This window comes from Sceloporus undulatus, chromosome 3 (genome assembly GCF_019175285.1).
Source record: "Sceloporus undulatus isolate JIND9_A2432 ecotype Alabama chromosome 3, SceUnd_v1.1, whole genome shotgun sequence".
Taxonomy (NCBI): Eukaryota; Metazoa; Chordata; class Lepidosauria; order Squamata; family Phrynosomatidae; genus Sceloporus; species Sceloporus undulatus.
The window spans coordinates 100,439,315-100,464,920 of record NC_056524.1 but is presented as its reverse complement, the minus strand read 5'-3'; the positions used below and the strand labels follow the sequence as shown (position 1 = coordinate 100,464,920).

Sequence of the window (25,606 nt, the reverse complement as noted above, 5' to 3'; positions counted from 1 at the left end):
CTTTATACATTTTAGATGATTTTTCTGATGTTAAATTTCACCTAAACATCATTTTATAACAGTTGTCCTTAAGGCTGTTAAATAATGTAAACTTTAACCCTTTCTGCCACAATCTTTCCCACCTTTCCAATTCAATATTGTGGCCAAAGTGTTGGGCCCATTTAATCATATATTCTTTTATCTGTTCCTCTTCCAACTCGATTTTTAACAGTAATCTATTCTATACACACTACTGTTTAAATTAGCTTTATCATTTGTACATATCGGTGATTCAAGTTCTGTTTTCCTTTGTTCAAATCCAAATAATTTTTTATCCACTTTGTATCTCTATTGCCTATAATGATACCACTGAAAAATAAGGCCTTCGGGCATAAGCTCCTCGTTAGTTTTAAATCTGTATTGACCATTTTCCAATTTCAGTAAATCCTGATAAGTCACTCAACTCTCTTTTCCATTTTCAGCTGTATAAAAGGCTGCTATGTCTCTCCATCCAGCACTATGATCTCCATTCCACATTATACAGTACATAGTACACACTAAATTCTTCAATCTTCGGCAGACCTCAGGAGCCAGTTTTATTGTCTAGCCAATGTTGCTTGCTTTGAGTCATTTACAGTGCATAATGAAACAAAGCAAACAAATCCTTTTCCAAAAGCAATATGCATGTAAAAAGGGAGGATTCCTGATCCTGAGTCACTAAGATGAGGAGGATATACCTACATGTCTCTGCTACAATGTGTTTTCATAAATTACCAACTGCTGACCTTTTGTTGCACTGATTCATTGCATTCATTCATGAAAAAGTAGGATAAGCCTTATGTGATCTCAGTGGGCAAAAAAGTTATTGGTTAAATCCAAAAGCTATATATGGACTACACATATTTATAATAAGCTGAAGCAAAACTAGAATAAGTGCCGTTGAAAAGTCTTTTTTTTAAACAGTGTTGTTCAAATAACCAAATGCATAACATACTAAACATTGCAGGTTTGGGGGGTAAGGGAATAACAGGAAACACATAATCCCTCAGAATACAATTTTCGTAATTTTAAAATATCTATTCTTTGCTGGTGTAATCCTAGCTCTGAAAGGTTATCCAAAACTGATAGTCTTGCATACACAAGAGGGTCAAACTTTTGGTGAATTTCCAGAAATAAGTATCACTGTGGGAGGCATGCACCAAACAAAAGACGTGCCTAAACTCTTGTCACCCAACCATGGCAAAACAATTCAGAGACACTGCTGTGGTAGTCTGGAATTGAGTATGCAAAGGGATCTTGCAGCACCTTTGAGACCCAGGGGCTGTGCACACCGGCCATTAAAGCCAGCCTGGAGGCAGAGTTGGGGTGTGGTGTCCACATGACAAATACCCCGACTATGTGCCAAGGGTGGCATGATGTTGTGCACCGCTCCAGACGATGCGCAGTGTCATGACACTGCTCTGATGCTGTGTCCACACGACGCAGTGCCAAAGGAGCACCTTAAATCTGTGGCACCTTGGTTATCGTGCCCTTTCCAGGGTGCAAAAAGGGCTGCTTTTTGTGGAAAGGCCAGATTGGAGCTGCGGCGTGTGGTTGCTGTGGCCCTGATCTGGCACAGCTGCAGGCTGTTGCAGGCTGCCCCTTAGGGGCGGTCTGCACAACCTCCCACTGTGTGAAAGAGGTTCTAGCATCAGCTTTCATAGACTGTTCCATTTGCATCTGAGAAAGAAGACCAAGTCAAGAAAAGTCACACTACAACTTCTTTCACGCAGTTAATCTCAAAGGTGCTGTAAGATCCCTTGGCAAACATGATGTTATTGTCCACATAGAATCACATAACATCAACACCGAGAATTTTGTGAAGGCTAGGAAAGCATCTATACTGCAGAATTAATGCAGTTTGACACTGCTTTAACTGCCATGACTCAGTGCTAGGGAATCCTTGGATTTGTAGTTTTGTGAGATATTTAGCCTTCTCTGTCAGAGCTGTTGTGCCACCACAAACTACAAATCTATGGAGGCATGGCAGTTGAAGCAGTATCAAATTGTATAAATACTGCAGTCTGGTAGCAGTCTAAGAGTTTGAGCAGGGAAGTGCCTCTTTCAGATTTTTCATTCACAAACTCCCAAGTGACTCAGGCAAGCTATTGTTCCCTTAACTTCAGGTCCCTAGCAGCAATATTGATATGCCTTTTGGGGCTGTTGTAAAAGTCATTGATGTATGAGAGTGACACCTTTGAACACTTGCAGTGTCTTACACAGATGGTAAATATTACAATTTTATTAGTTTTTCAAGGTTATAAGAAAGTGCAAGGTGAGAGTTTGTTAGTACAGCTGGCCCTCCACATCTGCGGCTTTGACTTTTGTGGATGTTATTATTCACAGATTTCATTAATATGTTCTCTATGAATCTCTAGATCCTCCAGTGCAACTCTGTGGACTGTTGCACCGGAGAAACTAGAGATTAAGAAAGAAAACACTTCTCTAGGCATTTATAGCTCCTCCAGCATACTTCTATGGTCAGCCTCTGGCAAATATTGGCCATAGAAATGCATTGTGATCTCTCAGGTAAACAAATGGGGTTTGTTTTTATTTGCAGTTTTCCACTTTCACAGGGGTCCTGTGCCCCTAACCCCAGTGAATGTGGAGGGCTCACTGTACATTTAGCCAAAGCTATTTTATATTCACCAATATGAACACACTGGATTCTGCTGGACAGTGAGGGCTGATGGTTCTCATGTAGGAACAGTAACCCACTCTTATGTTTAAATCTAGATTTTATTTCAGGCCTGAACAGAGCTTTACATGGTGCTAATCTTAAATAGGTTCAGCACCTTCGAATGCTGCTTTAAAGCTAGGCAAAAACTGGAGTGGATTCCAGTTAAAGCAAAACATCATGAGTAAACATGTCAGATGCTTTGCTGAAACCATGATATATATATATATGTATGTATGTATGTAGTGCCAAGTAAGCCAAGTTCTTTTGTGTAGGCAATAAACTCACCATTGGTTGAAAGGAATGACAGATTTATTAGACAGCAGACATAACTTGCAAATGTTAAAATATCTACCCAAAGCAAACCCCACAGAGCAACTTACATTCCAACTAGGCAATGGGAGTCCAGAGGAGCAACCGTAGAGATACTCCAGGCCAGTGATGCACAGCTTTGCTGGGCCTTCTGGTCATCACCGAGCTCTCTCTCAGGGCAACTGAGTTTTTATTGACAGAAATTCCTCGGAAATTAAGTGTACTTTTGCACTGCCTTGTGTGTATGTCTACAACAGACTAATAATGCTTATCCTGGTTGCTGGTTATCTATATCTGGGTCTAGCAGGTTAGAGACAGGTGGGTGGTACAAATTCCTCCTTTCATTCTAGAGCTCTGCTGAGCATGTGTTGATAATAAGCATAGTCAAATGCCAAGATTATACTGTATAAGTTTAAGACTTAGTATCAGCTCTGGGAGAATTAAATCAAGACTGTATCCACACTACAGAAATAATGCAGTTTGACACTGCATTATGACTCAGTACTATAGAATTCTATGACTCAGTACTATAGAATTCTGGGATTTGTAGTTTGTTGTAGTACCAGAAATCCCTGATAGAAAAGGCTAAATGTCTCACAAAACCACAATTCTCAGAATTCTGTAGCATTTAGCCCTGGCAGTGAAAGTGGTGTCACACTGGATTATTTATGCAGGGCGGATGCAGCCTAAGAATAGTAGCATAATAAACCTAGACAATTAGCATAATGGAACTGTTTGCACATGCCATCCTAATTCTTCATGTACAAAGTTATTCTAGGGTTCCCCCCCCCAATATAGCATGAGATCTGCTATATTATTAATCTTGACAGCTTTAAAAAGGTGGTCAAAACAGATCTCTTCCAACAGGCCTTCCCAGATTAGCAACTCAGTCACCTCCCTTTGACTACCCTGTCTTGTCTGTTTTAATAATCTTAACTGTATTATTTTATTTTTATTGTTTATTGCTGTGATTTATTGGTTATGGTGAGTGGGTGTGTTTATGAGGCATTGTATTTTATTGTATTTTAATGTTTTTAATATTGTTGTAAGCCGCTTCGCTCTCATTGGAGAGACGGGGGTATCATCATCATCATCATCATCATCATCATTATTATTATGTCTGTGTTTCCCTGATGTACTAATTAGGAGTGTATCTGCACTGTACGTTAAGTGTTGTAGCTCTATCCTTTGGAATCCTGGGATTTGTAGTTTTATCAGGTCTTTAGCTTTCTCTGTCAAAGCGTGCCGGTGCCTCACAAAGCCACAAATTTCAGGATTTGGTAGGATGGGGCCATGGCAGCTAAACTGGTGCCAAACTGCATTATTTTTACAGTGCAGATGCACCCTTAATCAAGTCCCTCTTTATATTATTTGTTTTACCCATTCCAGCCAGAACCAAAAGTCCCTTATTGGAGAAGAATAAGGAAAAATATGATTTAATTAGTCCCAACTCCTCCCCATCATTTATGATGGCAATTAACAACCAAGAATATACAGTAAATGCAGAGAAAACAAACTGCAAGGGAAATCATAGGGAACTTCCCTAAAAATGGTGAGCAGGATATCTATTATTACCATAAAGCGTCTACTTCCCAAAGATAAGCAGACTCAAGAGCAGTTCTATAAATCGTAGTAAACTCCTGCCTTCCCATCACTGATATTTCAAGCTCAATAGTATCAAAGAATCTCAAAAGTGGTTAGATCTTGGGATGGGACTTTGCATCAACAGAATGTGGCAAGGCCCCTCTGCCTTAACAGGGTCAATCTCTAAATAAGGTGACTGTTTCTGCCTCATCCAAAATACCAATCAACTTTTAAAATTTATGAAATTATCTGGATTACAGGTATAGTAATTATCTTCTCTCCCCTGATACTTCCCCAAAATGTCTAGAAAACTAAATTTACTAGCATTGGGTTTTGCTGATTGAAGAAAGCATTCTAATTTTCAGTGGCTATGAATTATAGCCAAATTTAAATATTCCTTTCTTTCCCAAAATCCGTGGGTTTAAAAACACAGAGTTGGATCCTGAATTAGGTGTATGGCCCTGGCTGGCAGAAAGAGATTTTCCTGCTGGATATATTCCATATATATGCATGCATTGTAGATGGCAGATACTACACAGTGAGGTGAGGATCTTGCTGAATACAATGAACAGTGGTTGGCAGGCAAAAGTCAGAGCTACTGTCCACAGAAGACAGATCCTTGATCCTACCAACTTTATTCTGAATTGTGAGCATTGATTTTATTGGAAGTAGAATTTGATGTTGCCTAATCTAAACTTCATTTCCTTTGTGGAGCTGTTCATCCTACATTAATCCCAATGAGGTGTTACAAACCACTGCTTTGCGGTGGTCTCCCGGCACTGCTGTTTGCTCCGCAAGGGAGCCGCCGCAGCCAAACCGCACGGCTCCCTTATGGAGCAAAAAAGAAGCTCCAAAATGGAGCTTCTTCTGGTGGCGTGCTCATGATGCCGCGAGGCGCCAATGGCGCACTCGCAATGTCATTCGTGCCATGCGACGTGCGGACACACAGCGTCTGTTACATCAAGATGGCGACGGCCATGTGGAACGGCTGCCGCCATTTGTTACAGACAGAGTCCGTAACAGGAATATGGGCGTCTGGAAGAGACACCCCTTTTTTAAACTGGAACGTCCTGAGGACGTCCCAAGTGGCGGTTTGTAACCCGCCATTGAGTCTGAGCTGCTTCAGGGTTTATACATTTGAAATAATTATTTAGTTATAATACTGAGGCCATAAAACTATACTGGTGATGCTGTATTGTCACTTAAAATGTGTTTATTTTCCATATTAGTGACTACTTTATGAGTTCTGCAAGGACAATGGATGCCAAGTTACATGAACCCGAAGGACCTGGTGAGGAAAATTCAGGTAAAAAAACAAGAGAGAGAGACTACTGTATTTTAATTTAGTGTTTTCCTGTCTTTGTTCCTTCTTATGCTTCAATATATATGTCACATTCAAATGCCTGTAATTCTAACAATAGTGATGAAGTTTAGATACAGCAACAATTTTCCCCCCAGATGTGTAATTTAAAACCACAATTACATGAATGGGTTTAGAAGTGGGTTAGTATTATCAGACTGGTTAATAAATTGGTTTAGTTTCCTTTTATTTCTGCTTCATATTTTCAAATTTGTCTTACCTTCTGTGAGAGCTGCAGTTTTTGTTAAAAGCAAGAGTAGCGGAATTAGTTATTTTAAGAATTAGAAAATGTTGTTATCTTTGTAGCATTACAGAATGGTAGGGATAAAAGAAGCATTTAGTACATCTTTCTGCACTGGAGCAAATTTATCAATGTCCAAACTCTGACAAGTGGAAATATGCATCTGAATATTTTATAGTTTGATTCCAATCAATGTGGAATATTTATTCTCCATGTTGTCTGGCAGATTTTGGGAACTGTAGCTTAAAAATAACTTTTCCATGCTCTGCCAGTTGGAGAAATTGCCCCTCTTACTGTATGTATCTGTGTGTGTTTGCGGGGGGGGGGGGGGGGGGGGGGAGAGTAGATAGCCAAATGTATCTGTGTCTCTCTGTGTGAAAAACAGTGCCTACAATAATCTTTCCTTTATATTTATTCACTTAGGAAAGAAGAAGTCTAAATTTAAATCCATCAAAAAGTTCTTTGGGAAGAGGAAAAGGAAAGAGACATTATCGCCTTCAGAAAGTGGTAGCTTGAAACCATGTCAGTCTGCAAGTGATGTCACAGCATCACAGACCATGCACATAGATTACGATTCTGAAGATGAACTTGAGTAAGTCTCAAAACTACCTTTACTTGGCTCAAAAGAATTTTCTATTTGAAAAGCTAGGTTCTTTCTTCTGGTTTACTTCCTAAAAGACCCTTAGTCATGTATTTGAGCAGTTTACTACTTTGAGAATGCAAGAAAGGTAGGAAGTAAATTTATCTCATGTAAAGGCAATACTGTATATACTAATTTTTAAGGCTAGAAATTTTACTCAAAAATTAATCCCAAAAAAACTGAGTCGATTTATCCACACCAATGTAAATACTGTACTTTAACTTCTCATTAAAAAAAGAAAAGAAAAGAAAAGGGAATCATCCCCTGATGAAAGGCAAGAGCGTAATTTTTTCTGGAAGCACTGACACATCCTCTATTTTCTCATCCATCCAGCCTTTAGTACGCAAACAGTTATGCCTGCTGAAATTTGTAAGTGCTTTGCCATCATTTTTCTTTGCTTCATCCTTTAGATCCTTTGTTACGTGCCTCTAAATTTTACCCTCAACTTATCAAAAACCATAATTTTAGCCCCAAAACCTGCCTAGTCAACTTATAGATGAGTATGTACGGTAGTTGTAAAGCCTTGATCCTAGAAATGCATAGCACACACAGAACTGTTACCTTTGCATGTGAATTACCCTATCGCATGCAATTCAAAAGCTTCCTTTAATCCACAGGAATAGCTTTTAAGGGGTCAAAGTGGTGGTAGTGGAGGGACAAGCCAAGAAATTCAATTTATGGGTGTTCGTTGTAGTGGTGATGATGATGGTGACAACAACAACAACAATGATGATATTCTGTCTTTCTCCCAAAATTGAGATTTAAGGAAGCTATTGTATTAACAGTACAGCTTAAAAACAAAACAAAAAATGAGCGCTGAAATGGAAATTGACTAATCACAATGTTAAAATGATTTAAAACTACATGTTAAAATGATAAAATGCAATTAAAAGATAAAAGGCATGTTTTCAAGCATGTTCACATGAGGGGGAGTGCAGGGCATGTGGCTTCTGTGCAAGTACAGCAGCTGTGCATTTTGTAAGGGCCTCAAGAAGGTACTCCTTGGCTGCATCTGCACTGCAGAAATAATCCATTTTGACACCACTTTAACTGCTATGGCTCAGTTCTATGTAATTCTTGTAATTATAGTTTCGTGAGATCTCTAGCCTTCTCTGGCAGAGAGCTCAGGTGCTACAACAAACCACAGTTCCCAGAATTCCATAGGCCAGAGCCACAACAGTTAAAGTGGTGTCAAATGGGATTATTTCTGCAGTGCAGATGTAGCCCTTGCAATGCTAGTGCAAACTGCATTATATAGTGCTGCCACTAGAGGGTACCAAACCACAGTGTAAATCCCCACTCACAAACTTTTCCACAAATATCAGCACTTCATTTTTTCCCTTTATTATTTGTAAGTTTCTTTCCAGTTTTTCTAAAAATCCAAGAGCATTTCTATAAAGCACAATCCCACTGCAATTAAAGTTATCTCGCTCATGTCAGCTAAAGCCACATTCATGGGGAAGTTGAAAATTGAATTGTTGGTAGGGAGATTTTAAAGGAAATCAGAATCCTAAGCAGAAAATGTATGATGAAATAAGCAAGACTGGAACAGTGCCATCCGGTCCGCCCAGTGCAGTTTAGGTCTTGCTGAGGAATCATCGGAATATTATTGGGAGAGCCACAGTTTCTTCAGCCCAGGTTTAGAGGGCTTTTTCAGTCCTATCACATCTTTTATTTACTCCAAAGTGAAACTGGAGCAAAAGTAGAATCATAGAATCGTAGAGTTGAAAGAGACCACAAGGGCCATCCAGTCCAACCCTTGCCATGCAGAAAATCCCAATCAAAGCATCCCCAATAGATGTACTTGTGTATATGGTTGTCAAGAGGTAGAGGACCTTGTTCATTACATGTTATTTTGTCCTCTCTACCAAGAACCAAGAGAAAGGTTTAATACACCTATAATAGAAACTAGTCCCAGTCAAAATCCACAGGACATGATTTTTTATCTTCTATTGGATCTGAATAAATATGTAACCTGGAAAGTAGCTTTGTTTGCCTTAGCAGCAAAAAAAACCCAGGAATAAGTATATAACAAGGATAGCCATAAACTGTAAAGGTGATGACTATATTTGACAAAATTTTAATGCATAATGACAACTGTTGCTTGTTTATTTAGAAATTCTACACTAGATACGAGATACCTGCATTTTAGATATAACTTCCATGTATTTTTATATTGTTATATTGTTATATGTATTGTTATATTGTTGTGCTGTGCAATGACCTTTGGTCAAAAGCAATAAAGTTTGATTGATCCCCAATAGATGGCCATCCAGCCTCTGTTTAAAGACCTCCAAGGAGGGAGACTCTACCACTCTCTGAGGGAGTGTCTTCCACTGTCGAACAGCCCTTACTGGCAGGAAGTTCCTCCTAATGTTGAGGTGGAATCTCTTTTCCTGGAGCTTGCATCCATTGTTCTGGGTCCTGTTCTCTGGAGCAGCAGAAAACAAGCTTGCTCCCTCCTCAATATGGCATCCCTTCAAATATTTAAACCAGGCATTGAGGCAACAGTCTTTCCTAAAACAGAACAAGCACTTCAGTATGGTCCCTGGTAGATATTTCTATGTGTAAATTACATAACATTAAACTACAGCTCCACTTTTAAGTAAAACTGAACATGTACTGTACCATTGTTGTTTCTCCTCTTCGTCCTCCTTCTTCTTTCTATAACAGGCCTTCAGGTCTTATTTTTCACTTATGTTTTTCTACTGAGGAGAATATCATTGTTTCCATTTGCGTTTGTGCTTCCTTTGCATTCTTTTCAGTTGCAACTTAATTATGAAATGTATTTCATTTTGAAAAAACAAATGTATATATGACCTTAGCAATGACATGAAGGTCAAGGCAGAGATGGGACACATTGCAAGGGCTTCACACATCAGTACACTATACGCAACCAGTGCTAGGAACAAAATGCAAATTCAACTATTTTCCAGTTGGAGTCAACTTAGAAGTTCCCAGTCCTTCCAGAAACTTGGACAGGAATGAAAATAGCACGTTGAGAGTTCCCACAACTTGTAGGAACCTTTCTGTTTGTTTGTTTGTTTATCTCATTCCCAGCACAACATAAGCCGCATAATTTTAAAAAACTGTGCAGGATTCTGAGAAACTATCCAGCTTTGGTGTGAAAATCTGTGCTCACTGTCTTTTCACTATGCATAGATAACTGTATCATTTTTTTGGGGGGGGACCCTCTTATGTTTATAAATACCTTAACATCCAAAATCCACAAAACAATCTGGCCAACCAAATGCAAAAATGCATTTTGCGAGCTTTCAATGCTTCACTGGCTTTTTCGTGGGGCAAAGATATTAAAAAATCATATAGGGGGAAAAAAGATTATGTTAGTCCCAAATTTGCATTTTGTCAAGATGGTGGCTGTTCTCAGTTCAGATGGTTCTGGGGGTGAATTCATACAGGTGGGCCCTTCTCCTTCTGGACATGTGGGTAATCCAGGAAATGAAGGATTTTAAAGTTCTACTTGCAAGACAAAATGAGATGCTCCTCTTGAGATCCAGGTTGCCACCTATTCTTTGTGCAGTCACAGGATCCTTTGCTAGGCAGAGAGAACTGAAAAACACTCGTAACAAAGGAGCCTGTGGCTTCACAAAGCGTGAAAAGGAACTTGGATCTCAAGAGGAGTATCTCTTTTTATCTTGAGAATAGAAGTTAAAGTTCTTTATTTCCTGGAGTACTCACATGTCTAGAAGGAGGAGGGGCCCACCTGCATGAATCCCCCCCCCAACCATCTGAACTGAGAACAGCCACATCTTGACAAAAGGCAGATTGGGACTAATATTATTTGAATTTTTCTCCCTCCTGTATAAAAGTATCACTGCTTTGTAAATTTTGGGTGTTATTGTACTTTGCTACATGTCCAACATGGCTACCCTGGATATGTCTTATGTTTATACTTGGGGAAGATGCAAAAAGCGAAGTGAAGAGTTTGATACTATGGTTGCAGCTTCACATTGTGGTTGCACAAACCAAATGTTACATGGCAGGAAAATAAACCAGGGCTGTCTGAAGTGCAGCCCTTGCCAGTTTGAATGTTGCGCAACTCAAATTGTATGCAGCAGGTAAAGAAACCCAGGACTGGACTGGATGAAGCTGCAGCCTTTGCCAGATGGAATGTTGTACAGTCCATTTTACAAGGAAAGGTACAGAGTTTTCAGTTTCTGTACCAAAAGCTGGATACTTTCTGGAAAGTTAAATAGTTTGCTGGGCATGCTGCACAACTTTCGTAGAAGAACTGTGCAATTTCCCACTATTGCAGGAGGGAAATTCTTGATAGCCCTGAACTACAGGACAAAAAATTACTCTGCTGCTCTCAACATCCTTTGGGAACTGGAAAAATTGAGAATTACCATTTTTAACCAGAACATGTTTCTGTTCTGTGCTAATTGCAGTGAATGAGTCCATGTAGTTCTGCTTTAAAATCTCTGTTAAAGAGTAGGTTCCTCCTTGAGCTGTTCTAAGTATTCTCTTATAATACTTATAAGCAAAATTACACTCTCTTTTCTAGAAGGGGTGGGAAGAGTTTCCAGTTACAGAAGTAATAGCAATGGCATATAAAATTATCAGCTGTCATGGTATTGAGACATACGGGCCAGACTTGGTTGGCAGATTCTGCTGGCTGGAATTCTGGGAGACATAGTACAAAAAGTAACTTTTCTAAGGCATAGACTGTGGGAAGAAGCAATTCAGCCTGGTATAGGGAAGACTTTTCTCTGGGTCAGCTGAGTTCTTTTTGTTGGAGCAATTGCAAACTTTGTTTGGTTTACAAGTGTTAGTTTGGCCATTGCTTTTGGGACATCTGCTGTGCTGACTTGAACCTAGAGTTATTTCCCACTATAACCTTTGTGGTGACATGAAGGATTCTGGACCATACCTTTTTATTTGTCCGCTGCCTTTGTGCACTTGAAATTCAAAAGTTATTGCTTTCTAAAAAAGTAAAAAATAAGATGTTCCAACAATTGACTCTGTGAGGATGCTGTTATTGTTGGGTAGCCCTTCTTCAGCATTTCCTCACATTCTTGGCACAGTTACTCGTGGAGCATTTGAAATATGATTCATTTGAACAAGAAGAACAAAAACTAGTACCACTACTACTTAAGTATTTATCAAGGAGGTTCAACATAAAATAAGCATTTTTCATTAGCTTTCCATATTCTCCTAGGAGGCACAGAAGTAGTATGGGAAGCAGAGCCTTGTCGCATGACAGCATTTTCATTCCAGAAGCTTCACAAGAGTCTACTGGGCCAGTCCGAGTATTTTCACAGGAAAACGTTTCTGATCGAATTAGGGCTTTGCAGGTAATAAAAACAGTACACAAAACTACTAAAACAATTCTGTGGTTCTTTTTTTCTCCTTCATCATATTTTTGGGTTCTGAATGTAATTCTACATGTTTCTTTTCTTGTCTAGTTGAAACAAATAGTTAACAGCCTCAGGTCATAGAGTTAATAAATGTACTTTTTAGTTGAATATGCACATTACTACCCATAGACTAATATGGGATTAAGTTCCTGCTTTTTCCTCAATTTTCAGGAGGCCCCAGAACTGAACCGCTGTGAATGGGAGGGGCACACTGTAATATACTATGTTTTGTGAAGGTTTTTAGCTATCTTGTACTCTTTGTGAGGATGAGCACGATGTAAAAATAATTAAGTATGATCACTGAAATTTCTCATTGTAGTTGAAACTCCAACAGAATTGGAAATCTGGTCTGCCATCTCCATTTGGAATTCCTTCAAAGAGAATAGATGATGCTGGAATGAATTCAGAAGATGATGGTTTACCCAGAAGTCCACCAGAAACATCTTTGCTACATGAAATTTTAAATTCCAGCACAGCGAAGGTAGGCTATGCTAAAATATGGCATTTTAGAATACAATTTTGAATTCAGAGAGTGAAAACAATAATTTGTATTATTATGTTTATTCACTGAAACTGCCTACACCTCACAGTAAGTGGTCATTCAAATGAAAGTCACAAGTTTATAATGGAGTTGGAAAATTAAATATGGTATAGTGGTTAAATTTTGGACAGGGCTTGAGATAATACTGGGGCAGTTCCACTCTCTCCTTTACCTCAGTGTTTTGAGGATGGAGAGGAGAAGTGGAATGGGTGCTAGAATCATAGAATAGAACCATAGAGTTGGAAGAGACCACAAGGGCCATCCAGTCTATCCCACTGCCATGCAGGAATACACAATCAAAGCATCCCCGATAAATGGCCACCCAGCCTCTGTGTAAAGACCTCCAAAGAAGGAGACTCCACCACACCTTGAACCCTTGGAAGAACAGAGGGATAAAAATGTAAATGACATAAAATGAATTTTAAAATGTGAAAGTAAATGCATGGGGGCCTGCCTGTATTGTTAAAATTATTTTGAAAAATGCACAGAGGTACATAGATGTTGATTGTAGGGATGAGAAAATCTAGAAAACATTTCAGATAATTTGGAGATAGATATTTTTTGTAGCATATTTTTCAGGTGTTAGTTTATTCCAGTTTTGGGGCACTGAACTAGTTCACCAGTACAAGAAGAGTATCAAGAGAATTACAAAAGTGATCACAAAAGAAGTTATGCCTGATCTCAGTCTATTGGTAATCCCCTCTTTCTTAGTAGTGGATGTGTAGTCAACTTTCTTTGGAGGAAAAAAATCCTTTGTCTATCTTTTTCTAGGATTCCTACTAATTCATAGAACGCCATGGAGTTTCTTACTTGTAGCCTACTTTTTCTATAGTCTGTTTGGTGTTATGTATTGCTGTAACCTTTGTGTGTTATCTCATTTCATTTTTCCATCTGTCACTGAATCTTTTCCTCATTCCATCCCACAGTTTTCTGACTCTCACAAGCATCTTAGCTCTTTGAGTTTAGCTGGAACAGGCAGCGAAGAAGAAGAACAGGTAACTTTAAATGCATTTCTATATTGTATGGCAAGACAACAATACACAGAAGTTATAGTCTGCTGCAGTCTTCAGATGGGTTGGGATGGAAGACTGAATATTTCTTGGTGAGGAGATACTAATTTAAAGTTACTTGTGGTACAGATACAAGAACGTTCATTTCTATACCATAGTGTACCATGCTTTTTTTTATGTCAAACACTATTAAATTCAGTCTTCAGAAAAAAACATAATCCAGTCAGGTGTTAATTTTCAGTACAGATACATCCAATGTAGCATTAGTTAGGGGAGCTTCAGACTCTTGACTCTGAAAACTCTATAATTCTATGGAATTGGATCATTGTGTTCTAGATTATGTGACCCAACTACACAAGGTAAAGAAACCAATTCAGACTCCATTGTTTCACATGGCCTTTGGTCCTTAAAACCAGTTACAAGATTAATGTTTGACATTATTGTGTGGCTTTATAAAACTGGTTTTACATTTTTCTCTTACTTTGTTTTCAAAATAATATTTTTGTTTGTTGTGGGTTGCCTTTGGAGCCCTGATAAACAAATACTTTTAATAAATAACTTTTGTCAGGTAACGTGCCTACTATATTTTCTTATAAGGGATCAAAACTAAAAGTAGTTTTCTAATGAAGACAGTTGGTTTTTCCACCTAAGAGGTTTAGGTTTGAATTTTAGTCGGCCAGCTCAGGATGAACAGAGTTGCTGAGACAGTAATGTTCCTCTTTGCACTTGAGCCTTGAATAGGAGTGAATAGGTGACTTTTGTCAATCAGCAGTACATACAACTATGTGACTGTACATACAATTGATGTATGAATCATTTGTAATGTGCTTTGTGCATCACCTATTGAAGGAATAGTGTTGCCCACTCAATTGTTTTCTCTATAGATACTTTGGTTATTGTTGCTGTTATGATTTCACAAACAAAATAAGGATTGGCCTCTTCGGTTGTTCATAAAAAAAAACAGAAAACATATCCAGACAGCATATGACATAGCGTTACATGCTTGTTGAAATGTGTATATCCTTTAAACATTTTTGTGTGCCGTTCCACCCACGTACACACACACACACTGTGCTGAATGCTGTTTCTCACCTTCCCTACTTCAACATTTCCTCGATGAAGAGCCAAAAAGAGATTCAGTTCCTCTGTTTGTAGCCCAAGAAACCCAAGGGAGTCATGTGGCACTTAAAAGAACTGTCTTTCAGCATGTTGAATTTTTCCTTGAAGTGTATCTAAGTTCTCAACAGCAGCCATGTTGAGGTTGGTGAGAGAGAGGGTGTCTTATGAGACAAAAGTGTTCCACCTGGCTCCTATCATCACCCCCTTGCTGCATTTTTGAACATCTGCGACAACAGATTGTTTAGGGGGAAATGTCCATCCTTCCAGCCCCCATGCTTGACAGCAGCTTAGGTGCACACACAGTTCTGTAGTGCCAGCTCCACATTAACCCTCCTTATCTGTCTCAGTATGTCTCATATGGGAGTGGACCTGCCCCCGGCCTAGAAAGATGCTGTGAGAAAGAGAGATGGGGGAGAGGATCTCACTCCCAGTGGTAATTGATTCTCCCCCTCTTCTCTGCATCAATACAGAACATTTTCTTAAAGTTACAAAACACTGAGCATAACAAAATCATTACTACCTAATTAAACATTTTCAATAAATCTCACCGATTGCACCACTGGCCCAGATAAGGAAAATAATGTTTTATTTGTTTTTTATCTTGATACCAAGGGATTGAGTTGAAATACTGAAAATTTTAAAAGATCAGAGATGCATTCACCCTGGAGCTCTGTGAGTAAGAGTCAGAACAGGAATGAAAAGAAGAAAGGGAGTGGGAGAAAAAAAAAGAAGTATGGCAGCCGCTTTTAAGACTAACTGGTTTTATTTTAGCATGAGCTTTCATGGACATAATCCACTTCCTCAACACAAGAGCACCTGGCTTTCAATATTTTAGAATCTAAGGTGCAGTACAGACCGCTGAAAAATGGCGGCCTGCCGGTGCCTGTTTTTACTCCGGAGGGACGGTGCAGCCCCCAAATCATGCGCTGTTGCTCCAGAGTAAAAAGAACCCAGAAAAATGGGTTCTTTTCCCACCGGCATTGTTACGTCGTGAGTACGCCAATGGCTCACTCATGATGTAACTGGCATTGCGTGATGTGCGGATTCTATGCATCCATTACATTATAATGGGGGCGCCCATATATGCGCCTGTGTATAGGGCGTGCAACGATTATAGTGCTGACAGTACATGCTAGTGTTAGGGACCGTGCGGTTGCCATGCAGTCCCTAACCCTAGTTGCGCTGCTGCCACACCACAAAGGGCCTGTCTGTCCTGGGCCATAATGTGCAAATTCTTCATTATTTGGTGGGGGTATGTAATTTCAAGTTGCCTGTTGATTTATGATGACCCCGTGAATTCGTCATATAGTTTTCCTAGGCAACGAATGCTCAGGGGTGGTTTGCCAGCTTGCTCTTTGAAATATAACACATAGCACCAGGTATTCTTTGGCAGTCTCCCATCCAGGGCTGATGCTGCTTAGCTTTCAAGATCAGACAGGATTTGGTGCCTTTAGGGTGTTTAGGCATGAGCTTATTAAATGTATACACTTTACAGTGTTAACTTTGTTTCTTATTTTGCTTTGTAAACATAAGTTTTCTTTCTTGCAATATTTCACCATACAAGAGGATCTGTATTCTGTCGTTTTAAAATTTGTGTTTATTTGTGCAAATATATTTATTTTGGTCCATGTTCACACAAATCAGAAGCTAATACATCACTTCCTGATTTGTGTACATGGGACCAGAAGGATACTTTTATTAGCAAGTTGGAAAGTACATGTTTTCTTCCAACATAGGAAATTAACCCATACATAAAGAAAAGGTAGTGTGCATAAAGCAGCTGTGACAAATAGAGAAATTTCTTGGTAATGAATAATTATTCTAGTGCTGATAAAACAGAGTTTTCACATTTGTTAGAAATGTCCATGCTTTATTTTGTTTTAAAATTTAAACTCTTTTGTTTTGACACTTTCTTTTTCTTCTTTGGTCTTCTTCCTTAGGTTACATCAGAAAACCAGCTAATTCCCCAGCAGCCCAATGCTAAAATTATAGCGCTGAGAACATCTGACTGTAGCTTCTTACCTCCTGCTGATTTTGATACTCCACCTGAATTCTCTTCTTGCTTGGATAATTCAGCTGCTAAGCACAAGCTTTTAGTAAAGCCAAGAAACCAGAGATCTAGTAGAACAAGAAGACCTCCTTCGGTAATTTAATCTTTCTGGAAAAAAAGTGTGCCTGGTGTGCATGAGAATGACAACAAGACAGAGAAAGAGATGGACTTTTAAATAGATATTCTTTGTTCCCAGTTTTGTTCTAATTCCGTTCTGGATTTATCATGTTTAGATAGAAAGAAGAGAGTAGATTTTTATTACTTTTTTGTCACTCATGCTTAATCAGAACCGGATCTGCGTATAGTTCATTTTCCTAGAAAGCAACATAAAGCTGAAAAATCAAATAGACAGTATTCACAGTAATAATATAGGAAGGGAAATGGTCATAAAGTTGAGGTTATGCCTGAACTGATTACTGAAAGCATGCAGGGGTAGCTGTGTTGGCCATTCAGCAAATTCAAACAAAAATCCACTAAATAGTGATACCTTTATTAGCCAACTGAAATGCACATTTGTTGCAAGCTTTCAAAGCTCCACTGGCTTCTTCATCAGGCTGAAGCAGTCTGACCCAGTCTTCTCTTCATACAATTGCATAAAAGGAAACACCTGAACAGGGCTAGATACAACAGTTCTAAGATTACCTGCTCCATCAGAAAATTATTTGTATCTCAAAAAACATACCACTATTTTAAGGCCTTTCTGACACTATACAGCACTTCTGCTATGGGACCTGCTGCAGCGCAGTTTCTTCCTATGCAACATAGGTAAGGGTAAAAATTTCAGGGCTGTCTGGAAATGGTTCACATTGAGCTCCTGTGTTTGGCACCATTACACAAGAATAATTTCTGTTGAATTAAATTGAACTTATTCCCAAGAAAATGTGTGTAAGATTCCAGACTTAAGATTTCTAACTGTTTGGGACTTCTTGTGCCTTCTTTGAAATACAGTGTAACACCTTTTCCTCTACAGTGCTTGTCCAGGTTGATTATATAGGATGATTGTGTTTTTCTCTGCTTCATTAGGGTTTTAGTATAGCTGTGAGGTCTACATTACCTTTCAATACTAAGTACTTTAATTTCTCTCTCTTTGTAGGTATGCCTACTCCTTGCTTTTAAACCTTTGTTTATCCCTTCCTATCATTATCCATATTTTATATGTAGCCTCTCCTCTTTGGCTGTTAATACTGAATTATGGCCAGTTCAGTTTGGTTATTTCTTTTTAATTATAACAACCATACACCAAAAAGAAATTGTACCTCAGTAGAATGCAAAGCCTTGCTTTAAAGCACCCCCATCCAAGCTGCCATTTGGCAGAATGGATTGCAATTATATAGACAAATAAATATAAGAACTATTGGGAAATTAATAATGTAGTAACTGCTGTGAAATCCTTTCATGCATTTTGCCAATTCTAAATACTTAGCTATACAAAAGGTTTTTTTTCTGAAGATATATCAGAAATAGCATGCATATAAATAAGAAATTCAGGAGCTTTCAGGAAACCCTTTTTCCTAATTCAAAGAGAAAATGAAAGACATGGAGTGAAAAAATTAAGGCTGCCACAGCTTATAAAAATGGGATTGAATGGGGTGAAAGCTGAAACTGCAAATCAATAGAAATTATGAAACCCAGTTCATATTTTGTTATGTTCCTTTTGCATGTTCTACATATATAGGAAAGTGTGCATGTATATGACAGTGATCAAGCCAGCAAAGAAGTGTAGTTTGCAAATAACGATATTCTACTTTTCTCTGTTGCATGCTAATGCCTAATGCCCCATACCAGAACAAAATACAAATGTGTAGTGTTTTCACGACAGGCCAGGGAGTATGCTATGGAGTGAGTTGAAGAGCAACATTTACTTTCATGATTCTGCTTTTTTAGCACTGGATATATGAAAGAAAGTGATGCTGTGAGGCAGAAAAAAGATTTTTTAAAAATCATATTTCCTTTGTTGCAGAGGAACCTGTCAACTTCTCGTAATGACTTGAGCAGCACTCTTGAGCAAGATGAAAGTGATGCAAAAGAGTTGGTAGCTGAACTGACGGATGAAAGAGAGGAACTAGCAGAGTCTCAATCAGAGACACCATATGTCCAGCTACCTGAAATGTCAAAAGACCTTCATCAAAAACTGACTCCGCAAGATGGAAAGGTTTGCATGCTGCCATGCACTGCTGAATTAGACTTACTTCTTTATGAAAATAATGCAGAGGACTGCCAAATTATGCAGCAATTGCCACAAATGGTACCATTGTCATTACCTTCCCACTCTAAAGAAGATATAGCTAGTCTGTATCTTACTCCAAACCAAGAAAAAGAGCAGTCAGAACCATTGGAAATGTCCTCTGGGGATGTAAGTGACATGTCACAGAGTCTTTTAAAGCAAGAAGATAAACAGATTTATGATATATCGTCAAAAGCTGACATGCTGTCTGATAGGAATGTCACAGCCCAAAATGATGTGATCCCTTCATTTGATGGAACAAAAAAAATGGCATTGAGAGATTCAAAAACACTTGTGGAAAATATCTGTAATGAGGAAATCATAAAGAGATCTCCTTCATTTACTAATTCCATCAATCATTCACCAAAAAATACTTTCCATTCCACATATTTACCCTACCATGAAGACAAGAGTATTTCTCAGACTTCATGTACAGTATCACCACAGATTGACAGGCCTTCTTCCTTGACTCCAAGTGCAATGAAACAAATCCAGGAGCAATTTGAATCTGGTAAAGAAACCCATCATACACCAATAACGAGTGGGTTGGTTTTGGATGAGAAAGAGGAGAAAGAAGACAGTGAGCTCTATGGTTTAAGAAAGTTTTCTGTCTCATCAGCTCGGGGAAGGCCAAGGACTAGCAGCTTGAACATGAAAGAAACTTTAGAACGTGAAACTCCTGTAGCCACACAGGCCTTGCGAATGAGAACAAAAAAATCCTCAAGTAATGAGAATGTGGCTGTGGAGGTGAGCTGTTTACAAGAGAAAAAAAGATGCACAAAGATACTGGCATCCCAACCTGAGTCAGAACTGGAAATGGTTGATGCAGTGACGGTTACCTCACAGTCTCCATCTGTGGGTTCAAAACCAGTCTTGAGTAAGTCTTCTGTAGGCCTTCCATCTCAATCAAGTGTTAACCAGTCAAGTTGCGAAGACAAAAATCCCTTTCATGTCAAACTTAGATCCACATCTTTATCACTCAAACACAGAGATGACTTATCACAGGAATCAAAGGAGACTAAAAGACACAGTGCTGAGTTTAGTTTAGAAAAAGAGGTATTGCCTGTCTCTCCACTAAAAAGTGAGAAAGCAGAATTCAGGAAAACAACAGATGTAAATATCAATAGTTTTTTAAATGACGGCCTTAAAATGAAACCTGAACAGGGTGCCACAAAGCCTCCATTGCGAAGGAAGCCTGTTTTGCAGCATTTCATCATTGGTGGCACAAATACAATTAATGAAAAGCAGGAAAAGGTGACCAAGTATCCTGAATTGAAAAACGAAGACAAAGATTTGGAAAAGAAACAGAGTCCTCCTGAAGTGCCTGGTAAGGTGGCTCTTAAAATCATTATGTGTCTAAATATATTTGAACTGGTGTGTGTGTGTGTGTGTCACTACAAAGACATTTTACAGCTTGTATTGCTGTCAGTTGTATCTAATATTGCTGTGAATGATAAAGGATGCATTTTTGTAGTCTTTCTTGCATCTGAAGTTTGTAGAGTTCTGTAGCTTTTATATCATATTGTTAATATTTAAAAAGTATAGACAGCTACACTTGACTTATGGGAAGTGCTACAGTTTGGTGGAAAAGGGCACATAACACCCCCAGGTCCCTTTATGTGATAGGAAAGGCCTGAGGCTATAGATACCCATGGCAAGTCAGACTAGACACTACCAGACTAGATAAACATATAAAGGGACCGAATATATGGATAAACTGGATTAACATATAGAGGGATTTGCCTTGTAGGAGAAAGGTGGGACATGGTTCCTTGAAATAAATAAAATAAAATAAATATGGCTGTTTCTGGAGGGATTTTAAAAGCTAGATATGTTTTTGGTTTTCATAGTGGCCTAAATATGCACCAGATACTGTTTTGTCTGGGAAGCTAAGCAGAGTCAGTCCTTTCTAGTACTTAGATGGAGACTGTCAATGAACACCAGGTGCTGTAGGCTATATTTCAGAGGAAGGAACTTGCAAAACCACCTCTGATGATTCCTTTCTTAAGAAAACCCTATTAAATTCATGGGGTTGTCATAAGCCACAAGAGGCAATTTAGGCCCTGTACACACCGGCCATTAAGGCTGGCATGGAGCGGAGTCAGGGCTCCACATGGCACGCAGCATTATGGCGCTCCTCTGATGCTGCGTCCGTACAATGTAGTGCTGAAGGAGTGCCATATAGCTGTGGCAACACGGCTATGGTGCCCTTTCAAGGCCGGATCAGGTTGCCGTGGCCCCAATCCAGCTAGGAAAGGGGCGGCATCCTGCTGCCCCTTAGGGGATGTATGTACGGTTCCTTAAAGGTACATTCACACACATAGACACACACATCTTTTCATGAAGCCACTCAAATTCATTTACACTGGGAAGTGTGGAGACTACAGAAATTAACAACAACGGAAAATAATGAACCCCTGAACCTTACCTCCCACCACCTCCAAGCTTTTATTTTCTTTGTACTGTAACTTGACCTTGAGTAATGCGGGCTGAAGGATTTGTAGAATCATTTTGTCAGGTATTGCCAGGCCTTTTAAAACCATGAATTGATGCTGTCAGATCTGTGCAACTGCTTCATGAAAACTGGTGGCATGTTGGGCTAAATTTGTTGTTTAGGCTTCCTATGTTGTTGTTGTTTCCTACTTAAAGCTTTCTCCAGCCATGGCCACTCCCACACAAAAATGCTTCACAATTAACTTGGAAACAATGTAGGTTTACTTTAACTTTTATAAATCACTGGTTGAAAAAGGAAGAAAGATAACAATTTTGCAAAATTAAGTTACATATGAAGAAACTTTCTTATTTTCATGGGGGAACTCCTGTATAATAATGATAAAAATAGTTACCCATGTCTGCCAAAATCTAGTCAGTTCAACTTAATCTCAATGTCTCTCAGTGTTAACGTTTTGCCATCCAACACAGCAGACTATGTTGATTTCTAAAGAAAAATACAGAATAGGAAGTGGTGGAGAGACACATTTTCCAGAAACTTGATGTCATGAGAAAAACACTTTTCCCCCTGGGATTTTATTTTTAAAAAGTAAATTTTAAGGAAAAATGAAAAATACATTAGTACTAAATTTGTAATACTTATATTAGCATTAGAAATACAGAATTAAGAGGCTCAAAGTCACTTTGCTACTTTAAGAACATAAAATTTATTATGTATAACTTGGTTTAAATAACAATATTATGTTTGATGTATTAGAAGTGTGCCCTTTTCAGATAATAATTACAATTTTTTAAATTTTATTTTTTGTCACAAATAGTTATCATGTCCCAATCTGTAAGAAACAGCTAAACTATAAGGAACTACTTGCTTTCACCAGTTTATGAGAAGCCAGCAAAAACAAAACAAACAAACAAAAACAACCCAAAAGATAAAAACAGAAGAAACCAGGACTAAAACAGAGAAAATTAATTTGTTTCCTCTTCTGCATAGTTTCAAGCAGACATAAATAACTCACTCTAAAGAACTGGGGGGGGGGGGGGAACTAGACCAGGAATTGCAATGGTGTGAGATACCTTACATAAACGTGTATCTGCTACATAACGTTTAGAAATAAGGAAGTGAAAGTATGAACACCTAGTCTTAAATATTTTATTAATCATAGTAAACAAACAATATCCCATAATCCATTTTTCACTATTTTTTCTAGGAAAAAGAAGCTTAGAAAAAAATGGGGAAACATTTTTCCTCAAACGTTTTTTCTATCTGTTCTGGCCTTCATGTTTCTAGGAAAGGGCAATCTTGCATTAGTCTGCTTTCATTATAGCACAGTATTGTAGCTATTTGCATTAAGCAGAATTTGGGTATATCACATGAGAGCCTGAGAGCCAAACTGGACATTAAAGAGAATGCATATTCCATTGTAATTAATCTATTGTGTACAACCAATGGAATTTTTCATAGGTGTATACCTCAGAAATCAGACTTGCAATTAAGGGGCAAAACAGACCACCCCGAAGAGGCAGCATCACACCACCCCTGAAAAAGCTGGATGGGCGCCACAGCAACCACATGCAGTGGCCCCACTCTGGCTTTTTTCAGTCGGAAAAAGAGGCAGCAAAATGCCATTTCTCTTTGCACCAGAAAAAAAGGTGGTTTTTCTGCCGCAGTGGCAGCTTTTCTGTGCTCCTTTGTGTATAAACGCTGCACCGCCAGAGCACTGCAATTCTGCCCTCCATGTGGTTGGGGGGGGAAGCATGACACTGGCTTAGGGCTGGCATTGGGGCATGCGTCATCTAAACACCACGCCCCTATGCCATCCCCAAGCCAGCATATTGTCTTGGTCTGCTTCCCACCAGTCACAAAAAAAGGAAAATTGTATGCAAGAAGACCCTATGCTGAGGACAGTCACATTTTGTGACACCCAACGTGTTTCACCACTTGAGAAAGCTCTTGCAAAAAACACCATATGTTTATCTTCTCGTCTGACCCTCAGTTAACACTGTTAAAAGTGCTTATGGGTATGCACCTCACCCTGTCATCATAGTGGCCTGAAAAATCAGAACACTTTAAAGCTGATACTAATCTTGAGATGTGTACAGACTTCTCTCAGACACTAGTGGATACTCTCCTTTTCCTCCTTTTCCAGTATAAACTTGGTTTCCCTTGCCTTTCCCTTCAGATTTAAAATGTTTTATGGTTTTTTTTCTTTGCCCCTTCGTTTCCCTGTTTCACGGGGCTGTCTTAACATTTTTTTTCTTTCTTCAACCACCTTGCAAATTATTCCAATTTGAAAGGTCATTTGGCACCATTTTAAAAATGGAAAAGCCAGCCTGCTTCCAAAAACAGCTTACTTAAACAAAGTTAGTATGTCTGCAAAAAATTGATTTAATGCAGTTCCCCAGAGGGTTTACCACTCAAATTGTGTACATCTGGATGCATCCTTAAAACAAAGAGAAATGTCTAAGTTGATCTCAGTACATAAGGCCCCCATCCTGCCATGTGCGTTCCTATAGATAGAATTTACACTGAAATCTGAGAGAGGGGAGAAAGATGTAAATACAGGTAAGGTAGCTGTGTTTGCTCTTTGAATCTTTATTTGTAGTATATCCCAGTGATAAAAATGTAGTTTCTGTTCAATTGCTTATTGTTGTGTATGGTCTGTATATATACAGTTCTGTAAAAAATTCCCCAGATCCTGTTGAAACGCTTATAAGGCATTATGTGAAAACAGATTGCAACATTTCCTTTTTTTGGATATAATTCCCAGAATACCCCAACTGTTCCCCATTCTGGCCGGGATGAGATTCTGAGAGTAATAGACCAAACAGTAATATCTGCCAGCTCAGTAAACAAATTTGAAAAATTTATATTTAACAAACTAGCTAATGGGTTTGATAAAGGATGAGAGGTATTTAATAAACAGGGTACTCTTTTTGGAAAACTGCCAAGTCCAGATTTAACCTAGAGAGACATTTCCTCATCCACAGGTTTCCTGAAAGGCTGTTCTTACTCTTTCAGTAGAATAATTGTATTGATTCAGTAAAAGATTCAAAGAAAGAAAGAAAAGAAAGACCTCTGAAAACACAGCAAAGTCTTTGCTTTCCTTTTTTAAGGCTTCATTTTTTCAAGTCACAAAGATGGAAATCCAACTTGAAAGTGCAGTTAATTTTCTGCTCTAATAATCTTACATGTATAAATTCAACATTTAAAAAGAACTGATCTTAGCAGATAAAGTCAGGTGGTAGTTTGAAACACTTTGTTCTAACCTTTTTGTGTAGCACTTTCACTCTATTATGGTCTCTTCTTTTTCACTTATGGCTTGATCCTACATGTATGTATTCAAAATAAAGAGCCACTTGTGTTCATTGGGGCTCACTACTAAATATGTTTGTGTAAGAGTGTAACAGTAATTTCAGGAGCATTGCAAAAATCTGCTGTCTCCGTTCTTAAGCATTTTTTTAAAAATCCCATTAAAATATATACACTATCAAATGGAACTTGTTCAAATTTATATAATTTTGGCTAGCACTTTAGGAGAGACCAACTGTGCAATTAGAACATTATTTATGGAAATACAACAATAAATTATGAGTGTGCTCTTTGTTTTGCCTCATGCTTGGTTCAAAAGTATGAAGTGATTCACTAATTGACTAATAATGTACTCAGAACAATCTATAGCAATATGTTTGATCACTGTTATAATTCTAATATTGTGGGTATCCTAATCTTACATTTAGCAATAGTTACAATGTTAGAAAACCAGATGTAAACATAAAGGTTTACACCAGCAGGGTTGTTTCACACCAATTGTCTATGTTTGGCTGTAATGTTAAACCATAATTTAGGATTCTTTTTTTTTTTTTTTAACTGTCTTCTCCAGAATCACAAGCTTTATAAGCCATGGTTTTAAGTTGTCTTGTTTCCACTAAACATAGTTAAGATTAACCACTGTTTGTTGGCCTTGGATGCCACAGAAACCTGTGGATAAATGCAATCCCAG

At 38.5% G+C, this 25,606-nt stretch overlaps 1 protein-coding gene across 3 annotated transcripts in view; it reads left to right on the top strand.

Moving 5' to 3' along the window:
* CRACDL (CRACD like) overlaps nucleotides 1–25,606 on the top strand; it is a 78,059-nt gene that overhangs the window by 34,136 nt on the left and 18,317 nt on the right. For all 3 annotated transcript variants that reach the window (XM_042456033.1, XM_042456034.1, XM_042456035.1), the window contains 7 exons: nucleotides 5,821–5,897; nucleotides 6,616–6,784; nucleotides 12,012–12,147; nucleotides 12,530–12,691; nucleotides 13,678–13,746; nucleotides 16,821–17,024; nucleotides 18,891–20,481. In XM_042456033.1, the coding sequence (XP_042311967.1) occupies nucleotides 5,831–5,897; nucleotides 6,616–6,784; nucleotides 12,012–12,147; nucleotides 12,530–12,691; nucleotides 13,678–13,746; nucleotides 16,821–17,024; nucleotides 18,891–20,481 (2,398 nt within the window). In that variant the 5' untranslated portion in view covers nucleotides 5,821–5,830. The remainder of the gene's footprint in view (nucleotides 1–5,820; nucleotides 5,898–6,615; nucleotides 6,785–12,011; nucleotides 12,148–12,529; nucleotides 12,692–13,677; nucleotides 13,747–16,820; nucleotides 17,025–18,890; nucleotides 20,482–25,606) is intronic.